The sequence below is a fragment of the Pteropus vampyrus genome, unplaced genomic scaffold, assembly GCF_000151845.1.
Source record: "Pteropus vampyrus isolate Shadow unplaced genomic scaffold, Pvam_2.0 Scaffold103, whole genome shotgun sequence".
Taxonomy (NCBI): Eukaryota; Metazoa; Chordata; class Mammalia; order Chiroptera; family Pteropodidae; genus Pteropus; species Pteropus vampyrus.
The window spans coordinates 4,932,541-4,959,130 of record NW_011888884.1 but is presented as its reverse complement, the minus strand read 5'-3'; the positions used below and the strand labels follow the sequence as shown (position 1 = coordinate 4,959,130).

The following is a 26,590-nucleotide window of genomic DNA, read 5'->3' as shown; positions in this document are numbered from 1 at the left end:
GACCCAGGGAGGATAATATCCTGCTCAAGGTCACAGAGCAAGAAAGAGGTAAATTTGAATACAATGGGCTCTGGCTACAAAGCTTTGGCTCTTTCTCCTACATCAGTAATTAAATAAATCGTTTTACTCTTTAAAAATACTTTGCCACATTTTTGGTATGAAAAGTAAATGATGCTACCCATGCTTCCTGGGATCAGAATAGGGTGACATGGCAGCATGGTGTGGTAGGAAGATGCTGAGCCTTGGGGTCAGACAGACCTGGATTCAATTCACAGCTTTATTCTATGACCTTGGGCAACAGACATAACATTTTCCAGTCTCAGTTTCCTCATCAATACAATGGAGATGATAATATTAGCCTGCTAGTGCCAGTGTAAGCCTCGAATTAAATGATATATTAAAATGTAAAATGGCATCATTATCTGATGCAACTTAGTCTGTTGGACAAAGTATCACTCCAAGATTGCCCTTTTGTGCTTCAGTGCAACAGTGATTAGAGGCCAGAAATGAGAAGTACTCAACTAGAAACAAACTGGACCCCCAACCTGTTCTTTGCCACCCACAGAGTAAATAAATCTTATACTGGAAAAGCAAGAGATATGAAACAATGTTCTTATGTTATAACAATCCAAACTTTTTAAAGACAGTCCAAAATTGTGGGGTACGTGCTATCCTGTAATTGGGTACAGTTGTGTTTTCTATTCTTGTCTGGGTAAAGTCTACTTCTGATTTTAGATCAAGCAATATTTTGACATAGCATTGTAGCATTGCATCCACCTGATTACAGCCTAGCTGGGAACAGGCCCCTACTCTAGACGGAAACCAGCGATCTAGACTCTGGGATGCAGCCTGGCTGTGACAGGTCTAAGAAAACTTTCTCATAATAGCTGGAAAAAGTTTCCAACTATGAAACCCTAAGACCCTAAATCAGAACTTCTGACCAGTGCCTACAGAACAAGAATCGCAATCACCCAAAGACTTAAAGGAATTTCCAGTGTGATGACATGATACTGACACATATATCATGAGATTTCCCAACAAGATGGCATGAGTAGGGCCCACAAGGATGATAAGCAAAGTTTGGGGTTGCAACTTTAACTTCAGCGGCTGCTCAAGGGAATGAGGGGGTTCAGGCGGGGAAGGAGAAGTGGCTGTGAGTCACAGGAAGTTCTTTCTAGACGAGCCTTGGGGAATGTTCCACTCAAGCCTGTTACCCGTGAAGCCAGGAAGTGGAGGAAGTCTGGCATTTCTCTCGGAAGGCCTCTTGTCTCCTTTGTGATCCCAGCCCATAAATGTTTAGTATCCTGTGACTTTGGAGAAGTTTCTGGCTACCCTGGGCTGTGCTCTTTAGCATATAATAGCAGAGTATGAAAAACCTTTTCCTGCCTCTTGCCAGCTATGCTTCCTTAGACAAGTTACTTAGTCTCTCTGAACTTCGACTCCTTCATGTGCATAAAAAAGAATAAAATTCCCTACCTTGCATGATGGTTACGAAAATGCAGCAAACTAAAGTACAAGCTTGGTACTTCTTATGTGCCAGATAACTGTACTAAATATGCTTTACCCTTATTAGCTCACTTATTCTCTACAATATCCCTAAGTGAAGTTCTATTAATATCTCCATTTTGAGGAAACTGAGACACACAGATGTTATGGAATGGTCCAAGGTGACATAGCTAGTAAGTAGCAGAGCCAAGATTTGAACCAAGGCAGTCTGGCTGCCAAGTCTGTTGTCTTAACACTAAATTGTACTGCCCAGTGGATATTTACAAGATGATAATTTTACATCCCTTTCTCTCAACCCCCTGCCATAACCAACTACACTGCCATGTCACCAAAGCCTGCCCTGCCCTCAGGGGATCATGTCTTTTTTGACTTTCAAAGATCATAGCTGAATCAAAGGTCCGTACAATGAGTTTTCAGTATTGCCAATAAATCCAACAGCCAGAAGGTTATGACTCTTTTCCTTAAGTTCACCACAAACCTCAGAACTCATTTCACAAAAGTCTTACAGAGCACATCAGAAAGACCAAACAAACCAGATTTGTACCATGAATATACAGAAAATGGCAGCCATGCTAATGACATTCAAAATCTAGCTGAAGGGAGGGAAATGCTCAAGACCCAAGTCAGGACAACAGGATGCATGCAGCGCTGCACTAGATCTCTCCTCCAGTCCTTCACCTTTTCAGCCCTTGACCTCGATGATGTGGGATGTGCTCCAGAGGGACACCTCCAGCCTAGTGACAAAATGCCTAAAGTTCTTCCTTGTTCTTTCCCATCAAAGTTCTCATGAGCTTCAGAGGACTCTACATCTTAGAGAGAAGGTATTTCAGAAGCCCCTGATTCAGGGGTTACGGGAGGTCAGTACAAGGAGCTGAGACAAGGTACACTAGGCCATGGCAACGAGCCATACAGGTTGTGTACTACCCAACTTCAGGGAGTACAGTTCTCATGGGGAGTGCCATTTATGTAGACCATGCCATCCACAGACATGCGTAATTTGGCAGCTCTTCATACAACTTGAGGGGGAACAGTCACCCCTCAACTGTTCCATCTACCTGTCCTGGCCTAATTCAACAGGTCTAGAAAATCTTCTTCTCAATTCCCACAGAGCACCGAGCACCTACTGGGCTTCTGTTAAAAGATGTTGGTGCAGCTGTAATTTGGGACAGAACCTGATACCTAGAGAGCTAAGATCCTGGCCGAGGATGGAAGCTGCTGAGTCCCCTGCACAGGAGAAATTGGGGATCTGGCATCCAGCCCCACCACAGAACCCACAGCCCTGTCCATTGGGCCAGGCAGGCCACGGCTGGTAAAAAGAGAACTCTCACAATACCCTCACAAGCCTAGGAATTGTCCCTGGCCAGCATAAGCATGGTGAGGCTAAGGGAGCAGACATACTATACAGCAGTGGACAAGAGCCCAGCTAACGGTGGAAATGGGGGAAAGTAGGGAAGTTGGAGAACTTTTTAGAGGGGATATGAGGATGGCCCACCCCTGGAAGGCAAGAAGCCTCAGCCCCAGGATGTGCATTTCATAACTTCCAGTCAAGTAGGAAGCCCCAATCACTATCCATGGTACAAACTCCAGAGGGGCTTGGGCCCACGGTACCCCCTAGAGATGAAGGAACCCATAGTCCAAATTCCAGAATTTGAGAAAGAAGCAAGGCACTAGGGTAAAGTGGATGAGCAGAAAGGTTCAGCAGGAAGCAGGCTAATGAGCCTCTTAGGCATCACTAAGTGATACATATAAGTGGTTGAAAAGGAAATAGGCCAAAAGAAAGCAAAGGGACCATCCTTCTCCAGCCCAGTCCTGATCCAAGCAGTACCAGCCCCATCTGGGAGGCCTTAGCTCTGGCCGGCCTGCCAGCCTCACCGAAGCGGGGCAGGTGGGCTGGCTGGTGAGTGAAGTTGGCAGCCAGAGCAAAGGAGGTGGTTCGTTCCATGCCCCCAGGATCTCGCCGAGGCCTCTGGCAGGGGCAGACACTGGGTGTGAGGCCAGAAGCTGACACAATTTGGGGGGCTCTGTTTAAGAAAAAGTATATTTTTTTTAAATCCTACTTTGACAATTGCTGATTGCTAAAATCCCTACCAAGGCCTCAAAAGGGATCTATGAAAGTACAACTTTTTAAGCTTCTCAGTAAATCCACTTCAGGCCTCGGGGTTTATGGCAGCTCTTCCAGTAAAGTTCTGGAAGGTAAGCCTTGGGAAAGAAAGCAAGCCAAGACAGTTTTAAGAATTTTTGTCATTATTCTTAATTTAGAGCCTTGTCGACATGGGTTCACAAAGGGAATCAACTACATGTGCTGGGATTTCATACTTTTCAAAGTACTTTCACTTGACCCTTAAAATACTCTGTGAAAGGCGGTTATTTTCTCTCACCTTCATCTCACTAAGATGCACTGATTTCTTACCACGTGCCTGCTACTGATGCTTAGGATAAAGCCATGAGCAAAGGTCAGTCCTGCTCTCGAGGGCTACAGTGTAAGGGACAGCCCACAACACGGATGAGTCCCAGGTGATCCCCTCATTCGAATAATGGCCAAGTTTCCGAGATGAAACATTTTCAGGTTCTTTTGCAAAGTCTCCATTTTGAGGCAAGGCAAGTTGAAGCTCAGGGAGGCTGAACAAATTGGCAAAACCAGAGTCAGCCAGGAAGAGAAGGGGAGGTAAACGGACTCAAGATTTATTGTGTGTCAACTACGTGCTCTGCCCCTGCCATCAATCATCCACAGATTTCATCTGATTTAATGCTCAAGGACTCAGGGGTCAGCTAATCTCCATTTTTCAGGTAAACTGGGGGTCAGGAAGAATCAAAACATGCCCAAGATTCACACATAATAAGAGACAGAACCTGAACTTGTTCCCTAAAAGAATCTTAATACAAAGCCCCAAACTCTCTTATACCAGTGTTTTCCAATCTCCATTTATAAACTACTCTCATAATTTTTACCATATCCACATAAAATGTCTTCTTTAAATTAACTTTAACTCATTTTTTCCTATTTAACATTCTCCTAAGCAATAATACCCATGAAATTGCAATTTGATGCGGGTTAAAATTAAAAGTTGTCATCTGTGTACCACCTGAAATCATCTCAGATGCCACACAAAACTCAGTCAGAGAAACACCACTTGAGAGTCTGCACCTCACAGAAACAGAACGTAGACCTGTCACTTTTTCTAGAGTTTCTCAGTTGTTGTCACATTTTAGGTGTTCAGTAAATACTGGCTGAATGATTCAATTAATCAACCTATAAATCTATAAATGAACTAATGGCCTCTAAAGTCTCATCCAATAAATGGAAATAAAGCAATGCTCTAGTGCAGGAAACCATGGGGCTAAAAGAGAGTATTTGAGTAGAAACCTCCATGTGCACAAATTATCTGTGGATAGTCCAATGGATTTAGCAGATGCAAATTGAAGGAAAGAACAAGGCAAGTCACCCAAGTAGACTGCAGAAGCAGGAGCTCAGCAACCCAGCATTGATGACAACACATTAGTGGATCTTTAAGAGCCTTAAAGGGGTTGTTAGTCTCCAGTGATCCAAACCTCAAGCCTTCATCCCACAGTCATCAATGACTTGGATGAGAACAAAGAGGGCTACTTATCAAATTCCTAGAAGACAAGAGAAAACAAGCAACAGCAAATACAGTACATGGCAAAATCAGAGACTAAAATGGTTTGGGTAGGTCAAGATGACAAAAGGAATCTAAAAATGTAAAATAAAAAAGATGTTTTCCTTCAGTTCAAAAAGCCAACAGCACAATTAAGAAATGGAGAAATGGAGAACAAGTAGCTTGCAACACTATCTCTTTAAAAAACTCCACGATTTCAGTTTACCACACATGGAATATGAGTCAAAGGTGTGATATGGGTGTCCAAAGCCTAACGCAACCTTGGATTGCATCAACAGACATACACTGCTCAGAACAAGCGAGGCAAAAGTCCCCTTTACTCTGTGCTAGAATACTGTTGTAATTTCTGATAAACTTCAAGAAAGACAGAAACACACTGAAACACAACCAGAGGAGAGGCAGATATAGGAGGAAAGAGTCATTCCAGAAACCTAGAAAAATCAAAGACTGTGGGAAGAGAGAGGGAAAAGAAACAAGATCTGTCTTTAAATATTTCAAGGGAAGTAGAATTAGCATCATTCTCTAAAAGGCATAGCAAGGTAGTGGATATTTTCTGATAACTTAAGCTGTCCACACCCAAAATGAGCTGCCCGTGTGAGAATTAGGTCCCCATCTCAGGAAGTGGGTGTATGGGAGAGAAGGTTGATGAGGGCAGGGCTTCGGGCCAAGAATCTTTCCAATTCTGAGAGTGAGTGCAAGACAGCGAAGCACAGGTCTCTAAGTCAGGATCTACGCTGAACCACCTCAGTCTCTGATTCTCCCTGAAATCTGGAATGCTAGTCAAATGCTGCAAAATGCGACTGACTTCACCTAGGAAGAATCAACATTTCCTGTATTTCCCTCTAGACAGAGGCCTGGTTCTGAGCTGCAAGACAGGCGAAGAAAAGGTGAAAGCGATTTAAGAAGTAGCTGCAGGGCAGAAATAGGAACCTACTGAGTGAACAGAGAGATAAGCACTGATATAATGTAATCAAAATAGGAGGAGACCTCTCTTCGGAGCATGTAGAGAAAGCTTTTTTGAATGAAGTTTTGATTTTTTTTCTTCACTCTAACTCCTGTCGCCAGTTGTTCAATAAAAACAGCCTGTGTCTAAAGCCCCCACTAAGATCTGAAACTGTTTAACAGCTCACGCTCATCAGCCAGTTTATTTCTCCAGCTGTGAAGTTGAGAAAACAGCAAGGCCAGGTGTTCAGAAATGTATCACTAACACATAAGAAAAATATTGACTCCCACTTATTGAATATCTACGAGGTGCCAGACACTGTTAGAATTCTACATTATACATTGTAAGTTACCAAGTATACTACAGCTGAGGAAATTAAGGCTCAGAAAGTTTAACCGGCTTGGCCAAGATGTCACCATTCCAAAATAATCATAGCTCATATTCACTAAATGCTTCCTATGTGCCAGATGCTGTTTTAAGCAATTAAATGTTTTATCTCATTTACTCCTCACAATAATCCTATGAAATAGACTCTCCTATTGTTCTCACTTTATGGATGAGAAGAGGGGCCCAAAAGGGCCTAAATGACTGATTCGCAGTCACAAAACTACAAAACTACAAAAAATATTTATCCTAGCACTCTTTCCTATTTCCTCTGGGCCACACTGTCTCTGTACTAGAAAAAATAACCCAAGCTCTGCCTCTGGTCTACCAGGCAGGGGCCCTCTGGTAAATCAGGAAGGACTGATGCTTTGGTTGGTGTTTGCTACCTCTCTGTGTCCTGTGCTGGGACAGACATACATGTGCAGGACCAGAGGCCTACAGAGCAAGGAAACAGCATCCAGACGGCCTGGTCATGCAGCCAGGACTGGTCCAGCTGGGGGTCCCTAAAAACTGACCCAGGAGCTGAATGAAGCACAATCATACCTTTCTTTTCTGTGAAGTGACAGCTCCTCTGTGCCAACCCACGCAGAGCTTAGCTTCCCTCTGTCATCAGTTCCCACACTGCCCATTGCCTCTTTTCCTATCCCCAAGAAAAAGCTCCACTCCAAGTCTGGTTTAAACTCTAACACTTTTGTCAAGTGGATCACAATCTGGGAGGCCAGCCCATCCCACCCCTCCCAAAACACCAAACTGAGTAGAAAATACATTCCTGGAATAGTGACAGCAGTTGGCCCATGGCGGGGAATAATTTATCACTGACATTGTTTAGAACCACCAGTGCATGGTGATGATAAAAAGCAGACCACCTTTTAATAGGCTTCATTATTGCTTTTAAATCCTCTACAGACTATGCCTGCACCACTGCCTGTACCCCGGACTGCTCCCACACCCCCTCACTGCTTTGTAGGCCACTGCCTGGGAGGCTGCCTCATGACTTCTGTAGCCAATGCCTCTGTCAGCAAACTGCCTGTTCCTCAAACACTTCCTTAATAGCACGCAGTAAACTGCCTGGACATTTACCAAATGAGGGATAAAGATTTTGCTTTTTAAAGATCAGAGTTCAAATGTCCATCAGACTAAATCAAATGACTAGGGGGAAAATGAATTACGTTTTCCTTTTAGAAGTAAATGCTTACTTTCACTTATCTATATCAAGTTGCAATTTTAATTACTCTTATATGCATAGAAGTATCCCCTTTCTATAAATCTGCCCATTCACTGCAACTTTATGGCCAACTCCAAAGAAATGAAGTTGGAAGCAACCTGCACCCCTAACTGTCCAAAAACCGGGCCTGTGTCATTCCTCTCTGGGGGGTTTTCTTGTCTACCCCAGGAAGCCAGCACACTCATTGTCTTCTCAGTTTCTCCTCAAATACCTCCTGCAGAGAGGCCTTAAAGACCAGCCACTGAGGAGGAAAACCCAGTAGAGAAGAGCTAAAAGGGATAAGCACCAGTCCGCCTGGGTTGCTGTCTCTCTTTGGCACAGGTCAATTTCCAATTACAAACCAACACACAGAAGACTTTTACTTACTTGAGCTGTGACTCTCGATCTTCTGTAATGTTCTCAGAACTTTGTGCATGTTCTTCATGGTGGTGTCTTTCTGGCTATATAAAAGAAGCCGCTGAGCATCTGAGAACAGGCGAGACACACTGCAGGGGATGCGAGAAAAGCAGAAAAGCTCTGGTTAGGGCCCCCGCCTGGTACACATGCCCCGGTCTGGCTGTCGGTTCTACACTCCTACAGCTGCCCACACTCAGCTTCACTGACACCCCATATTCCCAACCACCTACCCACCATCCTTTCCCGGAATGTTCTTCTCCATGTGTACACACAACCAAATCTTACATGTGCCTCCTTCTCCAGGAAGCCCTCCTTCATAAATAAATACGCGCGCGCGCGCGCGCACACACACGCACACACACACACACACGCACACACACACACACACACACACACACATTCTTACTCGCCCAGGGCCTACTTATCCATGAGACACAGTAAGGCACAGTGCCTAGGGCTCAGGATACTCTTTTAAAAACCAAATTCAAAAATTCAAAATGAGTATGAATAATGATGAATCCAGCCTGGATTACATTCACCTTTAGATCAACACACTTAGAAAATAAAAATTTTAATATTTTTGCATGGAAGAAAGGACCCACAAAAGCTACGAATCCTAAGGTCCATGAATAATATGGGGTGGTTCTGCTGGCCCAGCTGTTACTTCCTCAGAACCATCTTCCTACATCTCCTACAATCCTTAGTCCATGCTAACACATGCTTGGTTCTGTGCATTCCAAGAATCTTCAATGGCTAATTCAGCAAACACTTATTAAGCCCACATTTAGGTCTGGTGTTGAAATCGGGAGCCAGGAATACAAAAAGCTGAGGAAGGGGCATCATGGCCCTCAGGGAGCTCGTATCCAGGGACGAGAAAGACCAGAGAGTGAAAAGCTGCAGTAAGATAAACACTGACAGAGGAAGAGAGGTGATCTGTGAACTCTCCCAGCCTTGGTGGTGAGCTCCGTGAGGGCAGACAACTTCCTGTGCACATCTTTCTACCTACCCCTCCCCCCGGCCCCAGGCCAGCTGGTTCAGATGCACAGTGAATGTCTACTAAACGAGTGGCCAGGTGAAGCAGATCTGCTGTGTCTCCCTTTTCAACTTACAGCCAGTTTTTGGAGGAACAGCCCCCAGCCACGCGACTCTTAGCTAAATCTTGTTACTCCTAAAATACACTAAAGGAAGGTCTTAAATGCTGGCAGCAATTCTCCCTGCCCTCATTCTGCAAACTTTATCACACAAAACTTTATCACACAAAAGCAACTTTATTCAAATACAACCATTCAAAATTCTTCAGAGGCAGATAAGAGAAGGAAAAGTATTAACTGACAAGTTTGGGAAAGAAAACTTGATCTGGTACTTACATGGATTTGTTAAAGTTTCCAACAACCCCGGGAGCCTCACCAGGAGTCGGATAACGGAAACATGGGTTATTGGCATTACAGATAATCCCCTGAACCCAGGGAAGTGTTCCTGCAGAGGGCATGGCTTTGTTTGGAAAGTGGCCTGTTGACATCCAAGAGAAGAAAAACACAGGAGAAACATTAATTCTTTGAAGGGATTTTAAGACTTGATCTTTATCTCCATTGCTTCCACCCATTCAGTCTCTATCCCAAATCTGTCTGTCCCATCCCCCACATCCCACTGACCTGCCACCTCTGACTCAACCAACCCTGAATTGGAAACTTGGCATCAGACAGCAATTTTTAATCTACTCAACGTCATCTACAGAATGGAATCGACCTGGGGTACATTAGACCACGTACAGGAAGTGCCGGGTGTGCAGCTCGTACATGATCATCAGTTGTTCATCTTCCACCACCCTCCTTGCCTTTCAGAGACACAGAGGGGCCCTAGGGATGACCTAATCACACTCAAGGGAGGAAACTATGGCAAGATAAAATGGCTGATGGAGAACACTCAGGAAATTAGCAGGCAGGACCAGGAGTGGAACCCACATTTCCCTGGTCCCAGTCCACACGCTCCTTTCTTTATACCCGTGGCCCCTTTATTCTCAAGCCCTTCTCAATCTCCACTGTACTGTCCTCAGTTGGCCAAACTTATGTCGGTTTCACTTCCTCCGCCAGCTCACAAGCTCCTCAAAGGCACCTAATAAACATGTTAACTTCCGGTCAGATGTCACCTGTGAGGCTTACAGGTGTTGTTGTTGTTGTGTCACTCATCAAAACAATGAGCCCCATTCGATAGTGCATCTCCTCACTCTCCTTTCCCTTCATTATGGAGGAGCTTCTGACAGACAGCATGATTGGGTGTATTTGGCTGGTCTTAGGTGTCAAAGGCATAGTTTGGAGTGTGGCAGTCAGCCAGATGCTGCTTATAAGAATCAAGATAAATGTGCCCTGAAACAGGAGCTCTTAACCTGAGGAACAAGATGTGTGAATTCCCTTGGACAGAAAGGCCACGGCTCCTGCTTTCATCATATTCTCAGGGTTATCTGTGACCCCAAAGAGTTAAACAACCGTTGAGAACCACAGGCTCTAGGTGGCAAAAAGCCATGTAGCTTCAGGGGCTTTAGGGTCAGACCAACCAGGATTCATATCTGGTCCCTACAAATCACTAAGCAGTGACTTTGAGCCAAGTCACTGAACCTCTAACCCTCAGTTTCCTCATCTATAAAATGCTGATAAAAATACAATCTACTTCACAGAGCTGCAGTGAGTATTCCATGAGTTCTTACAGGCAAAGCACGAAGCAGAGAGCCTGGTACAATGTAAAAAGGCGCAGTGCATGGGCCTGTGGGATCACTGAGGCGCTGTAGTAGTGAGCCTGCAGCAGTACTTACTCTGCTGTTATCCAGTCTGAACACTCCTTTCATCTCACAGCTACCATCTTCCTTTAATCTTACTATTTTCATGCAAATGTGCTAACAGAGTCTCTCCCCGGAATCTAACCCATAGCCAAGACTTGCTACACTGCATTTCAGTATCGGGGGCCCTACTCTCTCTCTCTTCCCTTCTATCTGCATTCCAATCAGAGAGACAACATCCAAAGCAAGGACATAACAGGATCTGATCACTGTGGCCACTCTGAAGGGACTCTGGCCTGATGAACATTTAGTTAACCTCCTTATCTCCCTGTTAATAGTTCAAGGAAAACCAAACAAGGTCCCTTGCCGACATCAGCTGCTCCTCATGCAGGGAAGATCTGTGTAACCCAACCAAGGACCAAAGGAGTTTCCCCTTTAATCTCCCAGAGATACTGCCCTGATCTAGGCAGCACAGGACAATGGAAGATGAAGGTATTTCAAGCTATACCCTGGTGAGTGAAGTAAGGACCCTTCCTTGCATGATATGTCCCACCTATTTTGCAAATAAAAGTAGCAAGAAGATTTGTCACTGAGGGTACAAAATGACAATCAAATAGCATAATGGACTCCCGGGACCTAGGGAAGTAATTAGGACTTCAATGGCTCTGGGTCAAATTGGGAAAGATTTATGGGGAAAAATTATAGAGCAATCCTTTGTTTCCATAGACAAGACACCTCTACAAGATTCACCTTAGCTTTCTCCCTTCCAGCTAGGTCCCTAGAAGGGGGTGAGAATAGGAGATAAGGTTACAAGAGGTGCACAGATGGAAGCAAAAGTCTTATCTTCCTTTTATAGGTATAGGAATGTCACACCTGAGAATCTATGGTTTACATTTTTTTTTTCATTTTTATTTTTCAGGCGAGCCACCCTTGGTTGACCTCACAGATTGCAAGGACCTTGTCAGCTTACAATCCCTTATTTTTTTTATCTTTTACACCTACAGCACCTGGTCTTCCTAGGTGGTCTCCCATCTAAGTACTAACCAGGCCCAACTCTGCTTAGCTTCTGACATCAGACGGGATCAGGCTTGTTCAGGATAGCATGGCTGTAAACAAATCTATGGTTTAGATTAAGAGGGCTCTGGGTTAAAATTCAACAACTTGCCTAAGAACACAACCTTGGCAAGTGGCAGAGCCAGGATCCAAACAAACCGCAATTTGTCCAATGCCAAAGTCTGCCTGTTTCTACTACACCAGCTTGCCTGTCTGTAATCATTCTAGAGAGAGAACATCTCAGCAGATGAAAAAGCTGAGTTTTCCCTAGAACATACACTTCAGTGGGGCTTAGGATAATGCTTAAATAAAACCAAATATGCATTTGCTCATCACTCTTTAGGGTTCCAAAAGAGAAAGCAGAATTACCTCCCAGACCCACAAACTGAGTGTATATTTCATTTTGTATTTTTTTCCTTTTTGGTAAAATCTGAAAATCACATATGGTACAATGTTCTTGAGGTCTTTTGGGTTTTTAAAAACTTGAATACATAAAATGCATAATGGCAAATTAGCAGGTAAATAACTGCTGTTGTATACAGTGAAAGAGATGAGACTAGACCAAAAACACAATTAAAACATGACCGTAGCCCCACCCCTTTCCTGCTGAACAGCATCCTCCAAGCCTACAGAGTAGACAGGGTGTGGGTGGAGCTGGTTAATGGAAGGTAAAGTTACAGGAACAATGGAACAGAGGTTCTAGCTAAACCTACATAAGTGCTGATCATTTAGACTGGAACACTTCTACAGTGTCAGTCCATCCAGCGAGTTCAGCCAGGAGAGAAAGACCTATTTGTGGGTTAACGCCCATGACAATCATACAATGTAGGTATTATTATTCTCCTTTTATAGAGATGAGGAAACTCAGGTACCAAGAAGCTAAATCACTTGTCCAAGGTAATAAACCTAGTATGTGTTGGAGCTGGGAGTCAAACCCAAGTAACCTGACATCTAGAGCTTGGCCACCACTGTATTTTCTACACTCACTATAAAGGCCATCACCAAAACACAGGATTGGGAATCAGATAACCTGAGCTTTATTTTATCTCTGTCACTTATTAGATGTGTGAACTTAGGCAAATCCCTGTACTTCTCTGAGCCCCAATTTACTTATCGAGCAAATGATAACAATAATATAGTCTATTATACAAGGTTGTTATGAGCATCATTAGTCAAACTGAGAATACTGCTTAAAATTATGTGTTCCATGATTGGCAACTGTGTAATAAAGACATAAGGCGCATGAAAAAGACTGGCAGGGGCCAGATGACAGTGATGCCAAGGCGCTGCCTTAGGGGGCTTTTTTAATCACTACTTTCTGAACTATCAGTAAGATTATTTTACTTTCATGATTGAGAATGTATGAAACAGATGTTGGCTATTATTATAATTACTATTATCACCATTCACGAGAACTGAAAATAGTTTCCTGAGTTCACGCCTTATCAAAAAATCAGAAGCCTAGCTTTTCTGTTCCAAACCATTTACAGTGTTTCCTAAAGATAGCATCAAATTTAGCCCACAGCCATTGCCTGAATTTCACTTGCTAGTGGTGAGTCTCAATAAGAATGCTCAGATACTCACACTCATGTTGCTCATAGGGAGGGTAGCTCAGCCGAACAGAGATCAGGATCAGGAAGATAAAGAGAGGCCAGGCCACTTCCAGCAAAAGCTGACACTGAGTGGGAAATAAGACAGAGCACTGTGAATTTAAATAATAATATGAATGCCTAATGCTACTGGGCTTTGGGAAATCCACAGAAAAATTAATTAAACAATTGATGAACTTCTTCAATTTCTCCCATCACTCTTTAAGCTGTCATGACACTGAACTACTTGCAGTTCTCACCTTGTAACATACTATTCCATACCTCTGTGTTTTCCTTAAGAAAGAGAAGATGTTTCCCATCCTGCTTCCTCTGGCTCACTTCTGCTCACTCTTCAAGACTAAACCAGGCATCATTTCCCTTCCTAAAATCTCGGGCTAAACTAGAAGCCCTTCTCCTGTGCTCCCACAGTAACTGAGCCCCTGAAATCATCTGTTTCTATCACTGGCTTCCTCACTGCAATATGAGCACTCTGAAGGCAAAAACTGGGTCCCAGTCACCTTTGCATGCCCAGCTTTAGCACAGTTTCAGGTACGTAATGACCACTGTTGAAAGGGAAAGGCCAGAGCAAGCTGCTGTGCTAAATACACACCACTTCTGCTCCTCTAAATGCAAACACAGAGGTGTGCCCCACAAGGCTGAGAAGAGGGCTCAGAACAATGGAAATTCACACACAGTTCTATATCAACCTCCATGTACCCACGATGGGAAAGAGCTGGGAAGAGCGCAAAGGTCTTCCCCATCCATCAAGGTCTGGTCACCATCTTCTCTGATGTGTAGGAAGGTCATTAAACTTACAAGTAAGCATGATCCACTGATTAAAGCAATGAGGTTTCTCTAAAGGAAAAGCCCACCTCATTGAGTTGCCAAGGGATAAATAAGCACAGGGATAGGATGGAAATCATTACATAATTTAACTGAACCAGTGGTGTTCCAACAACTACAGATGCTCATTGATTTATGATGGAATTATGTCCCAATAAATCCATCATAAGTTGAAAATACTCTAAGCTGAAAATGCTCACCTACTGAACATCATAGTTTAGTAACCTGCCTTAAACACGTCTCATACAATGACTACACTGCAGAGTATCTGCTGTTTACACTCATGATTATGTGACTGAATGGGAGCTGCAGCTCGCTGCTGCTGCCCAGCATCACAAAAGTATCCTTCCCCTATCACTATCCTGGGAAAATATCAAAATTCGAAAGTCAAAGTAATGTTTCTACTGAATGGATACCACTTTCGCATCACTGTAAAGTCAAAAAAATGTAAGTTGAACCATCATAAATCGGGGACCGTGAGTAGTTACACTGCCTGATTTCTCACCTCTTTCTTCTTTTCATTTTTATACTCTAAAGTTCTAATTAAGATGAACACCAAAGAGCCCAGAAAAGTCATGGGGCCTTGTGGTTAAGAGTAACTACCACCGTGGCTTCTGAGCCATAAAGCCAAGAGAATACTGATATGAAATCCCTCCTCTTTCATCAAAATTTTTTTCTTGATCTTCAAGTTCATATATTTTTATTGTAGAAAATTTGAAATTAAAAATATACAGAAAAGTAGAAAAAATAAATATAAATCACCCTTAATTTACTTCCTAGAGGGAGTCTCTAGTAAATTGAGATAACAATGATTCTGTTAATTTTTTTGTCTTTTTTTCAATGCACACATAAATATTTTTCTCTACAAAATTTGAAATTATACAGCTTATATAGCTTTGTATTTTGCTTTTTAATTTAACACCATACTGGAAGTTTTTTCCATAATATAAAATATTCTCTTAAAGTATGGATTCTAATGGACACTTAATATTCTACACTGTGAATGGATCATAATTTAACTTTTTCTACTATTGCTGGTGCTTCAGATTGCTTAAAGGGTTTCTGTTTATTATTTTTTACTGAATTTTTTGGTATTTTAAACAACCTGTTTTTAATTTCTAAAGACCTTTGATATGGTTCCACAATAACCTCTTTTTTTTTAATCTTCTTTTGGTAAGGAAATATAAGGATGATGACAGTGGATGTCCTGGGGTGATAAGAAAATGGGTGATTTTTTAAATACTTTCCTGTGTTTCCTGAATTTTCCATAAATGGAACAAAAAAACCCACTGTTACCAGATAACTATGAAGAATAGTTTGCTATAAAAAGCACACCAGGAAGAAAAAAAAAAAAAGATAAATGGGTCCCTCTTTAGAAGGAGGAATGCTGTCAATGGGGTCTCCAAGACCAAAGATGGGGCTGGTCTTGCTAAGTATTTCTATAAATGATCCCAAAGAGGCAACACACACTGAAATCTCCAGGCTTTCAAATGACATTGGGCCTCTTCTACCAGCGGAGTTGGAAGTCCCTCCTTGGAGTTCCCCAAGTACTCTGTGCCTCTATTAGCACTTGGCAGAGCAAGGGTCCTATTTATTTGGGAGCTTCTCCCCTAGTGTCGCTTTCTTCTCACTAAGCGTTCATGATGAGGGCTTAAAAAATGTTTGTTGAGTAAGAGAATGAACTGAAGTTTATAAAATAATGAAGATGGAAATACAAAATCAGTTGAGCCCTTTGGGAAAGCAATTTGGCCATATGTATTCAAAGACATGTTTATCTCCTTTGATCCAGTAATATTCCTGGGAATATATCCTACGGAACTAAATTTAAAATAGCAAGAAGTTATATACATGAAATTGTTCATCCAATGAAACACTATAATTCAAAAATACTAGAAACAACTTAATTACAGGGCAAGAAAGAAATGACTAAATTATGGTACATCTACCCAACAATATAGTGTGCAGTCATTACAATAATGTTTGTGAAACGCAGACACTATTAACCATATAATATTAAATGAAAAAAGCAGAACACAAAATTTTATCCATTCTAAGCTTACAGCTAAATAAAATCACAAATATTAACAGACAAGAATAAACTTGTTAAAAATGGCATAATTGTGAATGAATTCAAAAGAGAATAATGAACATAAGATAAATAGTAGCTACCATTTATTTAAAGTCCAATATGTAGTAAGTACAATATATATGGATTATTTCATTGAATCCTTAGAATGAATCTGTGACATAGGAACCATTACCATCTCCATTTTATATGTGGCAAGGCTGAAGATCAAAGAAGAGCTAGTCAGCAGCAGGGTCAAGATTAGAGACCGCTTCTGCCCAATCCCAGAGGCCACATGAAATTCTTTTTGACACAGCAAGTGGCCCAGGTGGGAAATAACTTTACTGGATGTCATGGTCAAAAAAAAACAACAGGTTCCATACATGTAAAATAAACTCATGGCCTATAGATTTATTATAGTGACGGACCATCCTGAGCCCCTACTGTGTATCAGAGATTTTTATACATCACATCTTTTTTTTTTTATAGTGACATTGGTTAACAAAATCCAGTAAGTTTCAACAGTAAGTCATATATATTTTGCATTGTATGTTCACCACCCATTAATTAGGTTTCTTTCTGTCACCACATATTTGACCCCTTTTATCCTATCTACCCTCCCCGCTACCCTCTGGTAACCACTAATCTATTGTCCATGTCCATGAGTCTCTGTTGGTCATGTTTGTTAGTTGCTTTTAGGTTTATATCTCACGTATAAGTGATGTCATTAGACACTGCATCTCTAATATTTAATTTTCACAATAACTCTGTAAGTTAGGTCGCATCATCACTATTTTAGAAGTGAAGAAACTTAGGTTTCAATAGGTTATGTATGAGCCAAAGCCTGGTAAGAGAGCTCATGAGTACTGGAACCCAGATCTACTGACCCTAAATGTGTGCTTTTGCATCCATCATGTTGCCTCTCACAGAGCCATGTTTGGGACATATACCTTTTAAGATGGCCACTTAAGAGGAATCTATCACTCACTAGCCCTCCTGAGTACTGATCTGACCCAATAAATCAAGCCTTATGTTCCTGGACATCTCTATAGCCTGCACATCTAGGTTGTTCAAAATATGTCAGTTGATTGAATAAAATGAATGGGTCTTCCCCATGGTTCTGATAGTAAAGGGCACAAAGAAAATCTTACGAATCATTTTCAGCTTCTGAAGCCAGTGGGTGTAAAGCAGTTCAGGGAAAGAGGTAAAAAAAAAAAAAAAAAAAGACTAACCATAATAATTATCAACACTTAAGTGGGCCTTACTATGTACCAATGTTCTAGGTGCTTTACATATATTAACTCGTTTAATCTCCAAACGACACCATTAGCACTATAATGACACTCATTTATCAGATGAGAAAACTGAGGTTCAAAGAGTTAATAAATTGCCCAAGGCTATAAGGTTGATAAATGGCAGAGCCAGGATTCAAAGCCAGTCCAACTCAAGGGTGCCTACTTTTAGTCACTTTGCACCACAATCTCCTTATGCCTTCTGCTTTCTTACCAAAGTATCTAGATTCTTGATCTTCAGAGCCCTTGCTGAGCTGAATCACTCACATGTATGAATGAATGAAGAGATGGTCTCCAAAGCTCACACCACCCCAACCAGAGAACTCATGAGAGACAAAATTTAATCCATGCCATTTTACTCTGTACCTCTTAAATTATTTCTGTCATTGAACACAAAATTCACCTTCTAAACTCAGGGGGATGTTATAGGTATTTCTTTTCCTAATAGCCTCCCTCTAGAAACCTAAGTTTCACTCATCATCAAAATCAGATTTCTCCCCCATCCATAAACTTAACACTTTTCCTGCACGTGGTCCCTCATAAATAGCTTGGAAACAAAACTGATGCTTTAGTGCTATAAACTCCTACAGAAAACTCTTCGAAATCTTGCTTTAGTATCTACCCACCCACCATCACATCTCTCCCCTAGGAGGTGAGAAAGATGGAGAGAAACATGATTTTCAAAAGGTGTTTCTCACAAAAGTCAGAAATCTTCTTTGAGTGTTAGGTATTAAAATAATACTTCTGATATTTAACTGAATTGCTACACTGAGTTGCTCTGGGGAGCACCAAAGCATTGCTTTGCACCTTTCTTCTCATTATTCTTCAGTTGTAACATGGGGATAATCTGAGTGAGCAAACCTAGAGCAGGTGTCTCAATGGCAGCACTGTTGACATTTGGCCCAGATAACTATTGTAGGTGACACTCCTACAAACCGTAGGATATTTACAGCATCCATGGCCTTTAGCCACCAGATACCAGCAGCACCAATCACTCCTGCCCAGGATAGTGACAACCAAGAAATGTCTCCAGACATTACAAAATGTCCTTGAGGCATGAAAATTAGGGAAGGATACTGTTTGGAACTTGATAAGGTAATAAGATTCAATGAGAAAAAGAAATAGATGAAACTATCAAAGAGTATTCTGAGTGGCAAAAAGGGAAGCGCAGGACAGCGAATTCCCCCAGATCGCAGATGTTCAAAGTAATAGCACACTATGGGCATCCAAATAAAAAATATTTATCAATTGACCAAATGAATAACCCCAAAATAGCTCCCTACACAGATAAGATTTTGATAAATGTCCCAAAAATCACTAGAAATCACTGTTTAATAAAAGTTGCTGGGATGACATAATATGAATGCAAAGAAAAATTAATTTTAGACCCATCTCTGATACCATATACCTCAATCAGGTCTGCACAAATTAAAGTGAAATCTTCAAGATCAAGCCAGGGAACTGCTAGAGGGAAAAACAATTTTTAAAACCAGTCCTGCCTTCCCAGAACTAATTATCTAGCCTCACGCATTGATGATGGCTTTTTAAATTGGTTTGGTCCTTTGGAAAGACATCTGATCATAGACTTCAAGGGCCATTTCCCTTTGACCTCATCCTACTCCTGAGATTTTGGCTTAAAGGAATAATAACAAATAGATGAAAAAGCTAGAGGTATAAAATCTTTATAGTAATATATTTATAATAGCAAACACTGGAAACAATCTAAATGTTGGCAACAGACTATGAACTTACAAAAAAAAATTGTGTTGATCGATTGCTATAAGGCTCCCAGGAATGTTAATGGAATCATCTGAGGATAGATTTGGGGCCAAAAGATCCAGCCCTCTCTCTGACCACCTTATTAACCTACAATACCTTCCTCACCAATGAAACAGGAACTGTAATGGATACCTCTCAGAATTGCTGTGAAAATCAAGATCATGGATATAAAAGCACACTCAAAACTATAAAACACAGCCTACACATTAAGAATCATTATTATAAATACAAAGGCTATTTGGACAGATAGGAACATATATGCCCAATAATGTTAAAGGAAAGAGAACATAAAATGGTCCATACATAGTAATGGCTACAATTGTCTCCTTGGGCTATCGTCATTCGAGTCCTCTCAGTGTCAAGGACCGCACACAATCTGACCCCTGAGATCATGGCCCATCGATCACAGGAACTCCTTTTGCACATAAAATAAAATTCATCTGCCCTTCCTCAGCCACAAAGCCCTGCAAGATGTGGCCCTGCTGATTCTCAACTCACTCCCACCCCGTCTTCATTTGCTCCACCAGTGCCACTGGCTTTTCTGTTCCTTGATTCAGGAACATGTGTTAGGCCCCCACGGCCTTCACTCCTTCTGGATCTCTGCCTGGAATACAGCACCCCTGATCTCTGGGCTTTCGACGTTCCCCTGGCTAACCGCTGCTGGAACTTTGGGGCTCTCAGCTTAAACGTCATGACCTTCTATTCTAAGCTAAGTCGCTCTCCACAATCTGGTAGTATCTAACACAGTATCACAGTTTGGGTTTTGTTTTTTGTTTTTTTTTCATAACACTTATCATGGTTTGTTATAATATTTTTACTTATGTGATAGTGTGTTTCACTTCCCTCACTAAACTGTATGCTCTATATGGGCAGGGGTCATGTCTGCTCACTGTCCCACATGTAGTAGATGGTCAATAAATATTTACGCAAATGAAACAAAAAAACGGCTATTTATTCTAATGCTCTTCGTTCCTTAGAAGGGGAAACTAAAACCTAGGAGAAATGATTTTCCCTAAACCCAATGGCATATAGTGGCCAAGTTGGAATTAGAATTGATTTAGAATTCGATAATAATTATAATTATTATCTGGATCTGAACCATCACTGCCAAGCCTGGACTAAGGATGGAGAAGAAACGTTTCAGGTGAATCTGCAAGTGGGAAGCAGATACAGAAGTTTCCATTTACTCTGTAAAATTCTCTAATGGCTTTAAACAGTTTTAATTTTTATTAATTTGCCAGCATATTTGTTATTAAACAATGCCCAAATACTGATATTCTAATTCATGCAAAAATTAAAATTATCTATTTTCTCAGCTACATGGTAGTTGGATCGTATTTGATAAAATATTTAATAGCGAAGGCAAAAAAGAAAAAAAAGAAAAAAAAAGGAGGCTATATGGCCGCACTCTGTCCTATCTGTTCCATGGGGACCTTGGCCTCTGGCTCTGCCTAAACCAAATGAGGATCCTGAAAACTCTGAGGCCCCTCCCACTTCTTGTCCCAAGCCCTGTTTGCACTGAATGACTGCCACCCACACAAGTTAACCGTTACTTTGGACCCAAACTGAGCTTTGCACCCAACTTTCGCAACTCAATTTCAATGTATTCTTTGCCCAACAAGAACAGCAGAAAGCTAACCCCGGCTGATGGTCCCCATGAGAATGCACAATGGGGGTATCAGAGAGAGGTCCCCAAGATTCATCTCCAAGGACACAGAATGCAAGGGTAAAATGCCCCTTTTAACAGGGTAGCTCTGGGGTATACTGTTCAGGTCCCAACTTTCTGTTCACCGGCAGCGGCACACCAGGCCCCTAGAGCAGGGGAGCATCCTTAAACCTACAAACTAATGCCCCATTTAACACAGTTACTATTCACTCAGCAAATGCTTATTAAGCAAATCCCAGGTGCCAGGCTCTGGGGCCACGTGGGTACACTCCAGGATCTCAGAAGGGAAACGAGCACTGATTCCCCATACACTATGGGCAAGAACTGCCATGGAGCTGCTCAGTTCTTCCCTGCCTGATGGACAGGACTGGTTCTGACTATGTGAGCTCACAAAGCAGCACCAAAACCCTTAACAAGTCTCACTGTTAAGTAACATAATCTGGAAATCCAAGCCAGGAGGATGGGGAAGTAGCTACCAGTCAGAACCTAAGATCGAGGGACATTAAACCTTTAGTGCAGATAAAGCAATGCCTGCTGTAAAGGGCCTGTGCCTGTAGGGCTACCAGGAATTTGGTTCTGGTACTAGTTCCATGACCGACCTGCTCTAGACCCTAGCCCCATTCCCTAACAACTATCCAGAGCACAGGCCAGATTGTTCCAGCTTTGACCATCTAAGCATCTCCGACCTGAAATAAGCCACTTTTCTGGTTCAGTAAATACATTTCCTTTAGAAATCAGGAAGGGAGGTAACAAGGACAAGCTAGCAGGCAGTAATATATCTTCTAGAAAAGCCCTTTTGGGTCAGGATGCTGTGTCCTTACTTCCTCCTCCAAGAGGAAACTCTGCCACAAGACCACAAATGGCCTTTGACTAAGCCTGCCTATCTTTCGAATCTTAACTCTTTTTCAACCCATCAGCTATATTAGGCAATAAGCAACAAGCTCAAGCCCAGCGAGACTGGCCCAGTCCGGATGGCCCAACCCCACGTCCTTTGCCAGGACCCTGTGCTCCTGATCCTTTGACTTTGGGGAAATCCCTTCCCTGCTTTGTGCCTCAGTATTCTTATCTGTAAAATGAGAGGCTTGGACTGCACTACCCATTTCATTGCTAAGATGATACAGTTCTTTCCACTACTCACTGGCTAATAGATACACCACAGCAGAGACAGTTTCCCGTCATGTGGGCTGCTGCCACTAGGATGAGAAAAGGCAGGAGATCTAGATCACGCAGTAGCTAAGAAATGAAGATGAGAAATGAACACGTCGGACTTGGGCACACTAGAACCTGGGAGGAGCTATGGAAAGCAGGGGGGAGGATGAAGAAGAAATTAGAAACTTCAAAATCTTGAGACTGATAGAAAAAAAAAAAAATGATACCACTGAAAAGCAATTTGACGTAGTTGTTTAAAGTACCAAGCCTGAAGTGAGATGATCTGGATTTAAACCCTACATGTGCTTCTGTGGACCTCAGACAAATTACTTAACCTCTCTCTGTGCTTCAAGTTCCCCAGCTATAACAAGGAAATAACAGTGCTTCGTGGGGTCGTAAAAAGATTAAACCAGTTAATAGCACACTATTTAGCACCTAGCACATGGAAGCTCATTCTAAGTGTTTGCTTTTCTTATATAATATTAGGTTTTATATTTTTCTATTATTATTACTAAGACTGGTAGGATACGTAGATAAACAGATTCTAGTTCCCACTCTCTCATTATTGACCTTGGGATTCTGGTCCCATTTGTAACATGAAAGGCTAAACAAAAGCAGAGTTTCTCAAACTAGAATCTGAATGTGTGTGTTCCTGATGGATTTTATAGGAGTTCTCTGTGAGAATTTTAAACATTGTGTTTTCATTTCAGTGGTCATCTAAACAAATTTGAATAAATGTATCTGGATTTTCTGAATGCCTACTTTATAACCAAGTTACAAAGTAGGTACAACCAACGCTAACATTTCTACCCAGCTGTAAATCTACGATAAGTGATTGAGCCATATCAGGACCACTAAGTCCTGTGTCCACCAGGACTACGGTGGCCACATTCATTCAATCGCTTTGAGAAAACCAAGTCGACTCCCTTTCCTCCCACCTCCAATCCCCAACTCAAAGCCATGAAGAAAAGCATGGGAGCACCCCCCAGAGAAACCCAAGCTTACTGTTTGTCTTCTTCTGAAAGTGAGATTCTTCCACAGCAATAACCTCAACTGAGGCCAACAAGCCATGTCACCTCAGCTGGCACCCACAGCAACCTGAGTGTGGCTGGGAGCCCGTGGAGGCAGCGGCCAGAGCTCAAAAGCAGGGACTCTGTGGCTGGTCATTAACTGAAAGATAAAGCAGGGAGAGCACTGTCAGTTAGCACTGCAAAGCCAAACGCCAGTGAGGGCTGTTGCTCCAGCCCCCTCACCTGAGACCTCAACACCCAGGTCTGCGTCAGGACTGCTTCTCAACAGGTCCTGAATCCCAGACTTCCGGCCTCAGGATTCTCCTGTAAACAGGGGATTCTGGAGGGTTTTTGACAGCAGCCCGGAGCTAGTCATTATAATCCTAATCATTTTAGCTCCATTGGTGTGATCATTTGGGAGTGAAACATACACTTATGAACAGATTTAAGTGAGCAATCTTAGGTGGTCAAAACACTGAGCGTGGATATGGCATACTGGAATCCCAGAGACCCGTCTCCTTTCTCTTAAGAAAATGCCTCCCCTCACATAAAATGTCAGCAACATTTCTAAGTTTTGCCTCAAACCTGGAGTAATTTACGCTATTCTCTGAAATTCTCCGCAAACTACATTTTCATCTGGCCACAAAGTTGAGTCGTTTAAATGATTAATGGCATCACTGATAAAGCAGTTCCTGAATCGAGAAAGCCAGAGTGTCTCAGATGACTGTGAATGAAAACCAAGGAAATGCTATCAACACCTGGCTCCCAGGTGACGAGGACAATCCCAGTGCTGTGTGTCTGTGGGAAGAAAATAACATCCCGTGGAGAAACAAGTCAGCTAAGGCAGGCAGAGAGCATCGCCTGTGAAACTGACAAGCTCCCACTGTCCAGACATCTGCACACTCTGGCCTTGCTCCATCTGCACCTGCACACAGGGCCTGGCTACTCCTTGTCAGGTGTCACGGGTGCCTCCTTGGAGGACTGTTTCACCATCTTAGAAGAAGGGGAGGTTCTTGTAAACAGAGAATACAACATATTTGTGCGTCCCAATTGCCCACTCAACAACTATATTTATTTAATGCTGGAATATTCTCAAGTAGTCATATAAAGTTAAAGCTGGAGAAGGGGCAGAAAAATGAAAAGTGGAAGGGGAAGGGAGGGATACGCAGGTTAAAGCCAGGCCTTGCTGGCACTCCGTAGTCATGACCCCTCAACAAAAACTAGAAACCAGCTTTACTTCTACAATGGCTCAGTTTAACTGCCGTGGCTTCTAGTGGAATAGAAGTGGGAGTAGAATATCAGGCCTGAGGAACAGACAGCAAAAAAGAGCTAAGAACGTAGTGGATACAAAACCAAGTATTAGACTAAAAATCTGTGAGTCCAAATCAGAGCTCAATGCAAAGGTCAACCTCCAGTAAGATGTTGCCCTTTTGTACCCCACCTCACAAAGACTTGGATTAAAAACTTCTGGAGAAGAGAGTGGAGGGAATTTGCAGTATCTTAGAAGTAATGACCTCTTCGTTAAGTATTCACATTAATTCATTGACTATCCAACAAATCAGATCCCTAAAGGTTCTCACTCTAAAAAAGAGGAAGAGTTAAACCAGCACTGTGTCAGTTTGCAATTTGTTATTTAAAGATAACTGGCCTCGACAGTCAGAATGCCATTGTGCCTGTAAACCCGAACTTGTATTCCAGAAAGAGTGAAAAAAATAATTACCTAGATTTTTCTCATCCAAAAGCTGCTCTCCAGGAATCACTCAGCTGGTTTAGAAGCTACCGTGAATCCTTTCAGATTCCCAAGGTAACAATGGGAAGTTTAGAACACAAGTTTGAAATTTAAAAAGGAAAATCACCCTAGTAGAAAGAGCCCAGACATGAATTACCCTCGGCTTCCCACCAATGAACACCTGGCCAAGCCTTTATGCTCCCTGAGCATCTACTTCCTCATTATAAAATGGGGATGACAATACCTACCTTGCATAATGTTCTAAAGATTAAATGAGATAATGTAAGTAATTTCTCAACACAGTACCTAGCACGTTAAAAGTACCAAAGAAATTAGTTCCTTTCTAACTTATCTTTCTCTGTTTTGTCAGTACAGAAATGGTTACATGCTGTCCAAACATCATTTTCTATTCCATTATTTCTAGCGAATGCACCGTAGGAGTCTGGAAAAATAAGAAGGGCAAACTAGAAAGGACAAAATATGAATAGCCTAGTGTCGGAGTCCCCAGGCCAAACCAGAGCACAGAATTGTCTCCTCTAAACCTGTGTGGAGGATCTCAGAGGAAGGGAAGACGCACCTCTGTAGAAGATTCATGAGAAGAGAAAGGCCAGGAGGAGTTTTTCCGGAGAGTATTTTCCTAAAATGAGAGCTTCTGGGTCTCTAGATATGGGTTCTGACCCTAGGGACCCTGCAGAAGATACTGAGAGAGGTTATCAAGTAGCCCAGAGCAGCAGCAGAAGGTGCTGTGCTGCTCTGGCTTTTCTGGGTGCCAATAGGCAGGTTTCTTGCCTCATTTCCCACACCCACATTGGCATGGCCCTGCTCCCACTTTAGAGCACAGTGATCACTGGGAAGAGCAATTCTGTCCAAAGAAAAGGGTTTGGCAAAGCCCAAACCCCTCTGCTCACAGGTAACTGAAGCCAAAGGAACATTTCTACATCAGTTTTCCAAGGAAGTAAACAAACGAACCAAAAACAAAAGGAAGACCGTACTACGAACTAGATTTCTCAATGTTTCAACGCGAGTAGCACTCGCTTTTGCCCTCCTGCACATTTCCAGTTACTGGCTGGAAAGGGTCCTACTTCACAGTCGTTGTCCTTGGAGAGGCCATTCTCACCCCATGACAACCACTTCACTGGTCTCCCTGCCTCCAGTCTTTCCCCCTTCCACCCATTTATCACAGAGCAATCAAAGTTCTTTGACTAAATCAGACAGCTAAAGATGCCACTGCCCCACTTAAAACCCTTTGCCGGCTCCCCACCACCCTGAGGATGAAGTTTAATCCTCACTGTAGTTCCCCTGGTGTCCCTGATGACTCGCTCCAGCCTCCTCTCCCACCACTCCCCACTGCCTGATGCCCCAGAAAACTACTTACAAGCTCTGAAAGGACCACACTCTCTCCTGTAACTGAGACTTCTCGGTGTGTTCCCCAGTCCCCGAAACACTACAGGCCTAGCTAACTCTTCCTTAACCTTAGGTCTCCACTTAGCTGTCACTTGCTCAGGACCCCTTTCCTGATCCCCTCCCCTGCACTGACACCTCGGTTAGGAGCCCCT

General features: G+C 42.4%; 1 protein-coding gene and 1 pseudogene across 7 annotated transcripts in view; both read right to left on the bottom strand.

Annotated features, from left to right (window-relative positions):
* The window catches only part of ABCA1 (ATP binding cassette subfamily A member 1), a 120,985-nt gene that overhangs the window by 75,921 nt on the left and 18,474 nt on the right, over positions 1 to 26,590 (bottom strand). For all 7 annotated transcript variants that reach the window (XM_023533491.1, XM_023533493.1, XM_023533494.1 and 4 more), the window contains 4 exons: positions 23,301 to 23,465; positions 13,497 to 13,590; positions 9,457 to 9,598; positions 8,060 to 8,178 (listed from right to left, as the gene is read on the bottom strand). In XM_023533491.1, the coding sequence (XP_023389259.1) occupies positions 8,060 to 8,178; positions 9,457 to 9,598; positions 13,497 to 13,590; positions 23,301 to 23,366 (421 nt within the window). In that variant the 5' untranslated portion in view covers positions 23,367 to 23,465. The remainder of the gene's footprint in view (positions 1 to 8,059; positions 8,179 to 9,456; positions 9,599 to 13,496; positions 13,591 to 23,300; positions 23,466 to 26,590) is intronic.
* Positions 11,855 to 11,973, bottom strand: LOC111742899 (annotated as a pseudogene).